Below are 13,303 nucleotides of genomic sequence, written 5' to 3' on the forward strand. Positions count from 1 at the left end.
GGCCACCCTGAGACTATATAGCAAATTCCAGGTCAGCCCGGGCTAGAGCGACTGTACCTCAAAAAACAAACAAAAAACAGCAAACTGGGTGTGGTGGCGCATATGCCTTTAGTCCCAGCACTCAGAAGGCAGAGGTATGAGAATTGCTGTGAGTTTGAGGCTACCCTGAGTCTACAGAATGAATTTCAGGTCAGAAACCCTACCTCCACCCCCCAAAAAGTGATCAATGCTATGAAGACCTTTTTTTTTTTTTTTTTTTCTTCCCTTGAGGCAGGGTCTTGCCATATAGCCCAAGCAGGCCTTGAATTCACAATCCTCTAGCCTCATCCTCCAGAGTGCTGGCATTACAGGCATGGACCCCCACACCTGGTTTTTCAAATTTAAATTTTTATTTTTTGAGATAGTCTCATAGTAACCCAAGCTTGCCTCAAACTCACTATGTAGGCAAGAGTGACCTTTAAACTCCTGGTTCTCCTGCCTCCATCTCCAAAGTGCTGAGATGTACCATCATGCCCAGGTTATGGGGATTGAACCCAGGGCTTTGGGCAAGCACTCTATCCACTGAGCTACATCCCCAGCCCCAGGCTTGGCTTTGTTTGAGAAAGAGTCTCACTATGTAGCCCAGGCTATCCTTGAATTCATGGTGATCCTCCTGCCTCAGGCTCGCAGTGCTGGGATTACAGGTGAGTACTACTATGCCCAGAAAGATCCTCCTGGTTACCATGGGAGAAACAATGACCCACTGTATGTTACTGAGGCCTGGTCTGCTTTTAAAAATCCTATGTCATAGCTGGGCGTGGTGGTGCACACCTTTAATCCCAGCACTCGGAAGGCAGAGGTAGGAGGATCACCATGAATTCAAGGCCTCTCTGAGGCTACGTAATGAATTCCAGGTCAGTCTGAGCTAGAATGAGACCCTACATTAAAAAAAAAAAATCCTATGTTGGGGCTGGAGAGGTGACTTAGTGGTAAGTCGCTTGCCTGCAAAGCTAAAGGACCTCGGTTTGATTCCCCAGGACCCATGTAAGTCAGGTACACAAGGTTGCACATGCATTTGAAGTTTGTTTGCAGTGGCTAGAGGACCTGATGTACCTATTCTCTCTCTCTCAAATAAATAAATTAATTAAAAATTTTTTAAAGCCGGGTGTGGTAGTGCATGCCTTTAATCCCAGCACTTGGGAGGTAGAGGAAGGAGGATTGCTGTGAGTTCAAGGCCACCCTGAGACTACGTAATGAATTCCAGGTCAGCCTGAGCTAGAGTGAGACTCTACCTCAAAACACCAAAAGAAAAAAACAAAGCAAAAACCCTATTTTATGCCAGTGGTAGCTCACAGCTGCAGAATCAGCACTTGAGTGGCACAGACAAGAGGACTGCCGCAAGTTCAAAGCCAGCTCGGTCTACATATAGTAAATTCCAAGCCAGCCAGGGCTACACACTGAGACCAGCCTCAAAGTAAACCAGTGTGGGGCTGCAGAGGTGGCTTAGCAGTTAAGCGCTTGCCTGTGAAGCCTAAGGATCCCGGTTCGAGGCTCGATTCCCCAGAACCCACGTTAGCCAGATGCACAAGGGGGCACACTCTTCTGGTGTTTGTTTGCAGTGGCTGGACGCCCTGGCGCACCATTCTCTCTCTCTCTCTCTGTCTCTCTGCCTCTTTCTCTCTCTGTCACTCTCAAATAAATAAATAAAAATAAACAAAAAAAATTAAAAAAACCAAAAAGGTAAACCAGTGGGCTAGAGATGGCTCAGCAGTTAAGGCACTTACCTGCAAAACCTACAAACCTGGGTTTGACTTCCCAGTACCACGTAAAGCCAGATGTACAAAGTGGCACATGGGCAGGAGTTCGTTTGCAGTGGCTAGAGGCCCTGGCATGCCCATTCTCTCCTCTCTCTCTCCTATCTCTCTCTGCTTGCAAATTAATTAAGAAATAAAAAAAGAAGTAAACCAAGCCTGGCATGGTGGTACATGCCCTTAATCCTGGCACTTGGGAGGCAGAGGTAGGAGGATCGCCATGAGTTCAAAGCCACCCTGAGACTCCATAGTGAATTCCAGCTCAGCCTGGGCTAGAGTGAGACCCTACCTCGGGGGGTAGGGGGGAACCTATCCCTGATGGCTTAGTACTAGTAGTGCATAGGCCATTCTATAGTCTCTGGGATTTTTGTTTTGTTTTGTTTTGTTTTTCGAGGTAGGCTCTCACTGTAGCTCATCCTGACCTGGAATTCACTATGTAGTCTCAGGGTGGCCTTGAACTCATGGCGATCCTCCTACTTCTGCCTCCCAAGTGCTGGGATGTGCACCACCACGCTTGGCTGTAATACAATTTTTAACAAACCCCCAAGATTGTGATCTGCCTTTCAGAAAGACAGAACCTGCTGTGATGGTGCCAGGTCTTATGACCCCAAATCACATGCTGAGGCCAAGGACCTTAATGGGACCCTGTGTTCCGAAAAAGGTTTTTTCTTCTTTTCTTCTCCTTTTCTCCCCCCCCCACCCCTTTCTCCATTTCCCTTCCCTCTTCTCACTTCCCTCTTCTCACTTCCCTTCCAATCTTCCTCCATCTGCTGCATGCTGGGATGGAACCCAGGGCCTTGCATATGCCAGGGAAGTGCTCTTTCCACTGAGCTAACGTCCTCGGGGCTTAACACTTTTTGTTGTATGGGACAGGGTAAGTCAGGCTGGCTTTGAACTCTCTATGTAACTGAGGATTATCTTGAATTTCTGATCCTCCTGCCTCAGCTTCCCCAAATCACAAACACACCAGTACTACTTTCTTTTTCTTTTTTTGACGAGTACTACATATACATATATATATATGGAAAGGGTCTAATTCAGTTACTGTTCTGGGACACAGTCCATCATGGTGGGGAAGGCCCTTGTGACCACTTTTTTATAACGTAAGTATGGAACAAAAATATTTTTCATAGATCCATAAAACATCTCTAAAGAAAACAACTGGACAGAGAGGAAGGGGAGGAGAAAAGAAGGCTCTCCAGAAAAAGGGAGGAAAGTCAAGGCCCAAGCTTCTCACCGGGCCACCCTGGCCCACAGGCCCTCACCTTGGTGGCTGGGTGCTCTCGTGGGACATTCCTCAGCAGCTCAACCACGACATCCTGCATCTCCACCAGGGCCTTGTGGCTGCCAGACAGCTTCTGCTCCAGAGAGGCGTGGATTCCAGCGGCCACCAGCCACCAGCCACGTCTCCCACCCTACCCCTCCCTACATGGGCAACCTGCAAGGTTCCGGGCAGGCCAGCTATGCCTAGCTGCACCCTGCAGGCTACATAAAGTGTGCACCCCACTCTCCCCAGCTGCCTCCACGCCCAGGGACAATACAGACCCCCGAGGTGGTGGTTGAATCCCATGCCCACTCCATAGGGCAAGTCAGGACGCTCTCAATACAAAGGAGTCTTCAGGATTCAAAGGTTTGCATAATCTCAGTGGCATGGCACACAGTGGGCCAAGAGACTGTGGCCCACTAATATTAACATCCCCTTCGAAATGCCACCACAGGGGGAATCCCTGAACAGATGGCATTCCACAGAGGTGCAGCCACTAGGGCTCTGCCCACACTCAGTGGTCAGCTTTAGAGCTCTGCCTAACAAGGTTGTCAAGGGAAACCCAAGGAATGAAAGATGTCCCAGGGATGTGACAACGTAAGTGAGTCACAAGACGCTAGGAACGCCAGGCTGGCAGTTGAGTGCCGCTGACACAATGTTCCCTCAGCTGCACCTGCACAGCTCCCACGATGCCCGTCAGCTACAGCCACCTGGGCTTGAGGGCACCTGGGCTTGAGGGCTAGGCCCAGGGCCTGCTAGCCCCTCCCCTGCAGACAAGGGCTTCACTCTCCCACACCCTATGCCCCGGACCCCAGACACCCAGGACCAGCCTGGCTCTCACCTGCTGGAAGGGGTTGGTGGCACGGGGTGAGCAAGCCAGGTAGTACTGCAAAATGTCTACGGAGAGAGGGAAGGGGCTGAGGGGGCTTCTGTCTGCATGCAAATACAAGTGTGCCTGCATATGTACCTGTGCTTGCAGATGATGCGTGTCTACATGCATGTTTCTACACCTACTCAGGTGTGTGCATGCACACATATGTGTACAGGCCGAGGCATGATCTTAAGGGAGATCGGGACTGGGCCAGATCTACTAGGAGTGAGATCCCACCAGTGTGCAGGACCCTCAGAGGTAGGCAGGCAGGCATTCCTGCTCTGGATCACCAATGGTGGGTGGGCTGGAGTCTCTCCACACCAACACCCACACCCAACCCTGGACTCCGTGCTCCATTAGGCCTCCAGTAGCCCCAGCCCACAGGACCATGGACCTGAGCTCTTTACTTCCTCTTGCCCCATATCCAGTATGTCAGGAAGTCTTGCTGACCACCCCCCTTCAAGGCACACCCCTGTCACACCCTCTACTGTCCTGCACTCTGCCTCTCCTGCATGTCTGCTGATTCTTCCAGAAGCCTGAGAGGCTTTCATTTATTTACTTTTGTTTTTTCAAGCTAGGATCTCGCTCTAGCCCAGGCTGGCCTTGAACTCACAGTGATCCTCCTACCTCTGCCTCCCCAGTGCTGGGATTAAAGGCGTGCGCCACCACGCCCGGCTTATTTTGGGTGTTTTGAGACAGGCTAGCCTTGACTTCATGATCCTCTTGCCTCAAGCCTCAAACAGTGGGTGTTTCCGCCCTGGGCTTCTCAACATGAGACGCAGCCTAGTGTGGCTCAGTGTTGAATGCCTCCTGCTGGACAAGCGATCCCTTGGTCTTGGGGGCTCACTGGCTTCTAGATCTGTGGCATGTCTCCCCAGGACTCTGGCCTTGTTCACCTTACTGTCTGAGGTGGGGCCCAGTGCCAGGGACATGGACACACTCACCCCCATTCAGTACAGAGTGCTCCTCCACCATCTTAGTCACAAAGGTGTCGGGATCCACACAGAAGTCGCTGGAGCCCTGGGAAGGGGGTGGGCAAGGAAGGTGACCAAGTTGGGCCTCAAAGGAAATCATGCCTACCCTGGGGTTCATAGGGAGTAAGTACAATTTGTAACCCAGGGCTGCTTTCAGCTCACAGGGTGAGGTGTGAACACAGGGGCACAGAGGTGCTACGTGTCTGTGGACAAAGCCAGACCCAGGGCAAGGTGAGGGCGTGCAGAGCAGCATGGCTTCCCCTACCCAACCTAGGTTCAGCAGATGGTGACCACTCACCACAGACACAGCCAGCTCCAAGCCCAGCGCGCCCCAGCCGATGACCAGGGCCAGCACTCCCAGCAAGCAGACCCTTGGAGCAAAAATGGCCAATCAGCAGACCCCAGACGCAGAGAACTTCAGGCCAAGGGCACATCTTGGGGTCTGTTCCACACAGGGGCAATGCTGCCCCGGTGGTCTGGTCTCAGTCAGAGCCAGTCAAGGCCTAGTGCCTGGACAGATCCTCCTTCTATCTGGAGTGGGACTCAGCCAGCTCAGAGATGGAGCAAGAGTGCAAGCCAGACTTGGCTGGAAGGGCCTGTTGACTTGGGCCCTCCAACCCTGCTAGTCCAGCCCTTTCTGAGCACCGAGACTTTCATGGCTGGCTCTTCCCTCTCCTGCCTCCTCTGCTCCAGACACATAGGCCTCCCTGTTGCTCTCTAACCTACCCCACCCCACCACGGGCCTGTGTACCTGCCACTGACCACCTCACCCCAGTGTCTAAGTCTGCCTGGCTCCCCTGGGCCTCTGTCCCACCATCCCCTCTTTGCAGAGCAGCTTGCACCTGCACCCCCAGAGCCTCGCTTTGTTTTCCTCTGGGGTGCTATCAGTTGACCCTCAGCACACCTATCCTTCCATCCCACTGAGGCTTAAGAGGCCCACTGCAGGGGACGGAGGGTTCTTGGGACTCAGCCAAGGCCAGAGAGTGTAGGAGCCAGGAGGCAGCTAGGCAATTGCCCCAGGGAAGGGGGCAGTGATAGCTTCTGGTAGCTAACTAATGGGCAAGCTGTCACTTTCTGTCTTTCAGAGAAGACAAGCTTGGCACTTGACTGGTCACCTGCCCAAGGCAGCCAGTGACAGTAATCTGCAGAGCTGGGCTGGAACCCTCATCTTCTCTACAGCCAAAGATGGAGGGGTGACACGAGCCCTTGGTCTGGTCTCTTCATGTCCCCCACATTTGGAGACATGGCAGGAGAGCTGTAAGTCCTCCATGTGCAGACTCTCCCAGGGAGGAGTACAGAAGATGACTATAAACAGGCAAGCGGCCCATGACGGGGGTCACAACAGTATGATGTTTCAGGAAGGCCCCACCTCAGCAAGGCCAGTGGCCAGGTCTCATCTCATCCCTCTGCCTATGGGCCCAGAGCTGCCCACTCCCCTGCCACCGGCCCCAGACTCACCCGACCAAGATGCCCTTGGAGCTACGGATGAGGCCCACCAGCACCAGGAGGCAGATGATGACATCAAGTAACAGCAGGCCCAGGTAGCCCAGCCACCTGTGGACGCATGTGACTGTCGGCCAGGCACGTTTGGGCACCAAGGAGGGGAGCCAGACAGAGCCAGGGCTGGGGCAAATAGCTGAGACCTGGAGACACAGGTTCTCTTCTATCACTCACTCGCTCTCATGAGCAATCTGCAAGGTCTTGTCATATAATCCAGGCTCGCCTAAAACGCAATCTTTCTCCCCAGGGCCAGGATTAGAGGCATGAGCCAGCACACTCAGCCTGACGTTCGATCATCATAAAGGCACCTTCCTGGGGATTCCTGCCACGGCTGGAACTGCGCATTGCTCTGCCCACCTCCCCTAAAAGCCTCAAGTGCTACTAGGGCATGAAGTGTTCCCAGGAGCATAGGGAGTGCGCTGCGTCCCTGGAAGGGCGGCCTTGATGTACCTGTACCAGTCGTAGAGATCCACCTGCTCGGCCAGCACCTCCAGCGACACACCAGGGTTCCTCCAAAAGGGGATGGCCGCGGTGTAGCCCAGTAGCGTCCCCAGCAGGCCCTGCAGCCGCTGCACCGCCCTCAGGGGTTCGGGCCGCCCGGCCAGCTGCCGCTCCAGGCTCTGAAGGCTCGGCTCAGCCGTGCGGTTCAGGGCCACTGCTGTGTCCCACACCTGAGGACCAGCAGGGACTGAGCCCGGGCGCAGGGGCGGAAACCGCCCCACCTGCTCCTCCCACGAGCGCCGGCGCGCCCCAGGGCCCCTGCTCCGAGCCCACTTACGCGGTCCTGGACCCCCGCCACCGTGCGGTTGGCATGGCGGAGCGAGTAGGTAGCTCGATGGACGCCGTCGCTGGTCTCCCCGTTGCCGTAGAACCCCACCGCGATGCCCGCGCTGGAGAAGGCGGAGCCGTGAGCGCCCCGCCCGCCTCCCCACTCGGCCCTGCCGCTGGACCCTAGGCCAGACTGCCCTGCGCCCGCCCCGCCCCCTCACTGCCCGCCTCGCCCCCTCACTGCCCGCCTCGCCCCCTCACTGCCCGCCTCCTAGACACGCCCCGCCCACTCCCCAAAAGACTCCGCCCCTTTCCTGACTCCATCCCTCCTCTGGAAGGCCTGCTCCTCTCCCCCCTTCCTCCAGACAACCTCAGGCCGCGACTTCACCCCTTCTCCAGCTGCCTATCCCTCTGATCCGCCCCTCCTCTGGCTCTACCCCTTCCCCGTCCCTCTTCTGGCTTCACCCCTCCTTAAGATGGCTCCACCCCGCCCCTCCTCTGGCTCCACCCCTCCTCCAGCTTGCTGCACCCCTGCCCTCTGCTGGGCCTCCCCTAGGCCGGGCTCACCTGCAGACCAGGGTGGCGATGATGACGCACCAGGCCGTGCAGCAGCAGTCTGCGTCCAGATGCTCGTCGGTCTTCCGCCTCCGACAGCACAGCCAGAAGGAGTAGAAGAGCAGGAAGAGGAGGTCCAGGGCCAGGCAAGCCAGTGCTACGGCCCCCAGCAGCAGCAGCGCCTGCGGGAGGCGGAGAGGCGCGCGCTGGAAGGTGTGGGCCCTCGGCGGCTTCCCACGCTGGGGGGACACCAGCGCAAGGGTGAGGGAAGCAGGCTGCCAACACCTAAGGCATGCGCTGGGAGTCGCCCGGGTTCTTCAAGACGGCAGTACACCTTGCAGTTCTGACAGATTGAGCTTGCCAGGGACCCCTTGCAAGGCCACGGGGGTCACCTCCAAGTCCTGGTTCTCCTCTCCTGGGGTTGGTGCTATGCTAAGCATAATTTAAAAAAAACAACCTGGGTGGGGTGTGTAATCAAAAAATGTAAGGGAGCCGGGCGTAGTGGCGCACGCCTTTAATCCCAGCACTGGGAGGCAGAGGTAGGAGGATCGCTGTGAGTTCGAGGCCACCCTGGGACTACATAGTGAATCCCAAGGTCAGCCTGAGCTAGAGTGAGACCTGACCTCGAAAAGCCCCCCAAAAAGGTAAGGGGTGGGAACTGTAAGGTGACATTCTGGTAGCTGCAGGGCCACAAAGCAGGGCCCTGGACTGGGTTGTAGACATGGCCGTGGCCCTCATCACCAGCCCAACGCTGCTCCTGGCGCCAGAGAGCGAATACCCGCCTGGGGCCCCTAACTCCCTCCACAACTCTGGGAGGGTGGGGCAGACTTAGAATAGCTGCACCCCGAGTCCCCAGCCTCGGAACCGCCTCACCCAGACAGGGGGGCCTCGTCATCGTTTTCAGCCCCATGCTCAACAGTGCCAGAGCTTAGGCGAGGCAGCGATTAGGAAAACAAAGGCCTTGCTGATGTGGGCACCTCAGTCACCCCGCCTGGAACTCAGTAGCCCATGAAGGACTGAGGGGTGGATACTGCCTATAGAGTCGTTCATGCCACACTAGAGGAGACCAAGGCTGGCTCAGAACACACCAGGCCACCCACCAGGGCTGCTCCAGGGACACCCCTAGACAGCACCACACCCCACATCACCTACTACTGTGCTCCCCGGGGCTTGGGGTGCCACAGCACTCTTGTCCTGAGCCCAGCTGAAGCTGTTGACTTGCCACCTGATGACGCAGGGACATTTCCTGAGCCATGTGGAAGGCTGAGTCGCAGGAACACAGCCCCAGCCCCATCCACGGATGGACATAGTGGCAGCGCTGCCCATGGATGGGCCTGGTGCCAGCCCCTCCTCTGTGGGTCCTGCACTTTTCAAGCTGTCTGACGACTTTCTGCAGTCAAGTATTATACTTTGTAAGGTAACCAAGGCCCAGAAAGCCAAACGTCGCATGTTCTTTCTCATATGTGGATCCTAACTACAAATGATTGGATTTCTGTGTGAGTAGGAATAAAACTCAGTAGCAGAGGCCAGTAAGCTATAAAGGAGATATAAAGGGAATAGAAAGTGGGGGGGGGGACTTCCTAGGATGATACTGTATATATGTAAGTAGAAGATCAGATTAATGGGGGTAAAAAGGTCTAAGTAAGGTCAGGGGAACAGACTGAGTAAAGAAAAGGTGGAGGAAGGACTAATCAAAAATCTAAGAGAATATAAATAAATCATATGGAAACCTCCTTTTTTGGACAATGGAAGACTCAGGAGCCGTAGACTGTTGGTAGAAAATTTTCATGCCAGGGATGGGATAACTTCCAGTGAATTGTTGACCAGAGAGGTCCCTGATGTCCCCAAAACATTACAGGCCATTGCTGAGACCCTTGGTTTCCCACCTAAAATAGATGGTAAGACCCTACTGCTGAAGACTCCACATAGTTGGGCTGCAAGGTCACTGAAAAATCCTACTGGAGCTGAGCTGAGAACCTCCATGTAGACCAGCTGACAGAAAGCTGAAAAAAGCCACACCACATGCAGTTCAATGGGAGAGAGAGAAATCACCAGCAAAGATACTCAACAGTGGACATTGCAAGTCTTATATCTGGCTACCCAGGAGGCCAAATGAGCCAATGGGTATAATAGTGGCATGTCTGTTATGGGGGAAACCAACCACCCTCTAATTTGACTGGAGGCCCACTCCATGAGAGGGAATACATCTCTGATGCTGAAAACCTACAACAGGGGTAGTCATGAGCCCTAAGAGTGTAACGTCTGCTGTTGTCTGGCTAAATGTGTATATTATGCTCTTCAAACTGCCCAGTAAGCACTTCTCTTAATGTTCATACCCACATATTAATGCTACTCTCACTTTTGATTAGAGAACCTTCTCTTTTCAGATGGCAGTGGCCTTGGGATGACCAGGGTACTAAGATGAAGTGACAGAGGAGTGCTCTGCACTGAAATATCTCTATCACACCTTCCAAGGCTCAGGGTCTAATATGGAAGAGGTGGCAGAAAGAATGTAAGAGCCAGAGGAAGGGTAGGACTCCTCACAACGTGCTCCTCCAGACACAAAATGGCCTGGATATCCATGACCTCACAGTGCCTGATAGTGGCTAGATGCCCTGGTGCACCCATTCTCTTCTCTTTCTGTCTGCAAATATATTTTTTTTCTTTTTTGGGTTTTTGAGGTAGTGTCTCACTCTAGCTCAGGCTGACCTGGAATTCACTATGTAGTAGTCTCAGGGTGGCCTCGAACTCATGGCAATCCTCCTACCTTTGCCTCCCAAGTGCTGGGATTGAAGGTATGTGCCACCATACCTGGCTAAAAATATTTTAATAATAATGATAATAGTATCTGGGCAAGGTGAAACACACTTTTAAATCCCAGGACTTGGGAGGCAGACATAGGAGGATCACTGTGAATTCAAGGCCAGCCTGGGACTACAGAGTAAGTTCCAGGTCACCCTGGACTAGAATGAAATCCTACCTAGAAAAAAAAGAAGTATGGTCTCTGCACACTTCCGGTGTCAGGGTGGGGAAGGAGAATGCAGAAGTTCCTGGTCAGCTAAGATGCCAGTTGGTTACCACATTACACTTTTGGCCCCTGGGCAATTGTGGCCCTCCCTGGGACCTGTACACGGGAAACTGTGAAGCACCATAACCCCATGCTTGGTCTCCCTTGGGTTAAGAGGCTGCATAAGGAGCCCTGGTACTCAATGGTCCATCTCCTAGGAGATGGTTGCTAGGCAACAGGATAGCATTCCCAGACCTCCCAGAAGACAGCTGGCCACCATACTGGAGGCAGGCCTCCTCACCTTCCAGCTGCCATGAAGGTGCTGACCACGCTCTGTGTATCTAGCCAATGTGAATTAGAAGGAGACCTCGGAGGTTCGAAGCCACACTGTTGCCCTGGGCCATTTGGAGGCTGCATCTCTGCCTATGGCACGGTGCAGGGAGCCCTCAGGGGAAGACCAAGACTACATCAAAGGGCTGAAGCCTATCCCCCCCAACTGTACCTTGCCTCTCTGCTGCCCTGAGCCCTAGGCTGCCCACTGACAAGTGGTATGGAGCTACATGGCATTAAAAGTGGGCATTCCTGCCAGGCATGGTGACGCATGCATTTAACCCCACCCAGGAGGCAGAGGTAGGAAGATCTCTGTGAGTTCGAGGTCAGCCTGAGACTACAGTGAATTCCAGGTCTTCCGGAGCTACAGTGAGACCCCACATGGCGGAGGGGTGGGGAACAAAAGTGGGCATTCCCATCGGGCATAGTGGCACATGCCTTTAATGCCAGCACTCGGGAGGCAGGGGTAGGAGGATCTCTGTGAGTTCAAGGCCAGCCTGAGACTACATAGTGAATTCTATGGCAGCTTGGGATACAGCGAGACCCTACCTCGAAAAAATATATATATATGCATTCCCGGGTCCTTGCACTGGAGGCTGGATCTTGGATAACAGACACAGTGGAGGTGCCAGAACCTCTATGTGGCCCACAGCTCCTGTGAGCCCTGGTGCCTACACCAGAGGGGCCTCCAAAGACCCAGAAGGCGGGACAGGCCAGCTGGCAGCAGGTTGGTGGAGGGGTGCAGAATCCAGTGCCTTCCTGCCAGACAAGAGGCCAATCACAGAGGTCTCAACACTGCCTGTATCCTGGGCACAAGACTTTGCACACAATGGTCATCAGTAAACACTGGGGTGCCTGGACAACAATGACCCCCAGGATCCCCTCTGGATCTGCCCCCACCTGCTCACACCTGAGCACTGACAGAAACCGCTGACCATACCAGCTGGTGACCACAGGTTCCCCTCCTTACGGCAGACAGAATAGACATGTGAGAAACCCGAGGAGGGGAGCATGTCACTGCAAAGAACAGGGCCATCCAGGGGCTCCCCAGGTCAACCAGCCCCATCTTGGCCCTGCCTGGAGTGCCCCGTGCTTCCCTGAACCCCAGATGTGCTCCCTGAAGCACGTGCCTCTGGGAGAGGCCGTCCGGGTTCCACCCACACCTGGAACACACATCCTTCCGGGGGAGGAAGACAGACGGGCCGGTCCCACACACACTTTGCCTCTCAGCTGGGACCAGCTGTCTGCTCGGTGTTCACACAGTCCTTGAACACACCAAAGAGCTCGCAGACCGGCTCTCCTCCTCCTCCGTGGCACCTGGACCACACACTCCCATTTGCTAGATGGGAAAACAGGCAAGATGAGCTCTGTGACAGGATCTGGGGTGAGGCCAACCCATCCCCAGATGGCACCACCATGGCACAGGAGGTTGTTTATGAAATGGTGCTAGGCACACACAGGGTCCAGGTTAGTGGCAGCCTCCGCCCTTGGGCAGGGAGGTGAGGTGCCATGAAAAGACAGAGAGGCCAGGCAAGGGCAAGGGGATGAGGCAGTCTGCTGTGCACAGCAACTCGAGTCCACATATGAACCACAGCCAGCACCACTGTCTAGTATGGCTGTGAATAAGCCAATAGGAATAAAAGGTTTGAGTTCACAGTGCTGACAGAAAACACCAGACCAAGAGCAGTTGGTGTTGGGGGGGGAAAGGGCTTATTTTTGCCTTACAGTCTTTAGGGGAAACTTCACAGTGCCTGATACTACCTACACAAGACCATCATAAGAGGAAGAAAAGATCATGACATCAAAATAAAAAAGAGACTGAGATGGGGAGGGGATATGATGGAGAATGGAATTTCAAAGGCGAAAGTGGGGAGAGGAAGGGTATTACCATGGGACATTTTTTATGATCATGGAAGATGTTAATAAAAATTTGAAAAAAAAAAAAAAGAGAGAGAGACCAGGCCTGGGCTGGAGGGATGGCGTAGTGGTTAAGGTACTTGCCTGCAAAGTCTAAGGACCCATGTTCAACTCTCCGGGTCCTATGTAAACCAGATTCAAGGTGATGCAAGTGTGCAAAGCTGTGCACACGCACTAGATGGAGCACACGTCTGGAATTCTATTACAGTGGTTGGAGGCCCTGGTGTGCCAATTCTCAATTCTCTCTCTCTCTCTTTTGCTCTCTCACATTTAAAAACAAAAACAAAAATGAGGAGCCCAGCATGGTGGCACATGCCTTTAATCCCA

The 13,303-nt window shown here is 54.0% G+C and overlaps 1 protein-coding gene across 2 annotated transcripts in view; it reads right to left on the reverse strand.

Moving 5' to 3' along the window:
• Ttyh3 (tweety family member 3) overlaps window positions 1-13,303 on the reverse strand; it is a 32,254-nt gene that overhangs the window by 8,795 nt on the left and 10,156 nt on the right. For both annotated transcript variants that reach the window (XM_045143101.1, XM_004671316.2), the window contains exons 2-9: window positions 7,735-7,904; window positions 7,178-7,289; window positions 6,850-7,070; window positions 6,358-6,453; window positions 5,198-5,270; window positions 4,870-4,945; window positions 3,896-3,951; window positions 3,056-3,148 (exon numbers count right to left, since the gene is read on the reverse strand). In XM_045143101.1, coding sequence (XP_044999036.1) covers window positions 3,056-3,148; window positions 3,896-3,951; window positions 4,870-4,945; window positions 5,198-5,270; window positions 6,358-6,453; window positions 6,850-7,070; window positions 7,178-7,289; window positions 7,735-7,904 — 897 coding nt within the window. The remainder of the gene's footprint in view (window positions 1-3,055; window positions 3,149-3,895; window positions 3,952-4,869; window positions 4,946-5,197; window positions 5,271-6,357; window positions 6,454-6,849; window positions 7,071-7,177; window positions 7,290-7,734; window positions 7,905-13,303) is intronic.

Source organism: Jaculus jaculus, chromosome 2 (assembly GCF_020740685.1).
Source record: "Jaculus jaculus isolate mJacJac1 chromosome 2, mJacJac1.mat.Y.cur, whole genome shotgun sequence".
In the NCBI taxonomy this organism is placed as follows: domain Eukaryota; kingdom Metazoa; phylum Chordata; class Mammalia; order Rodentia; family Dipodidae; genus Jaculus; species Jaculus jaculus.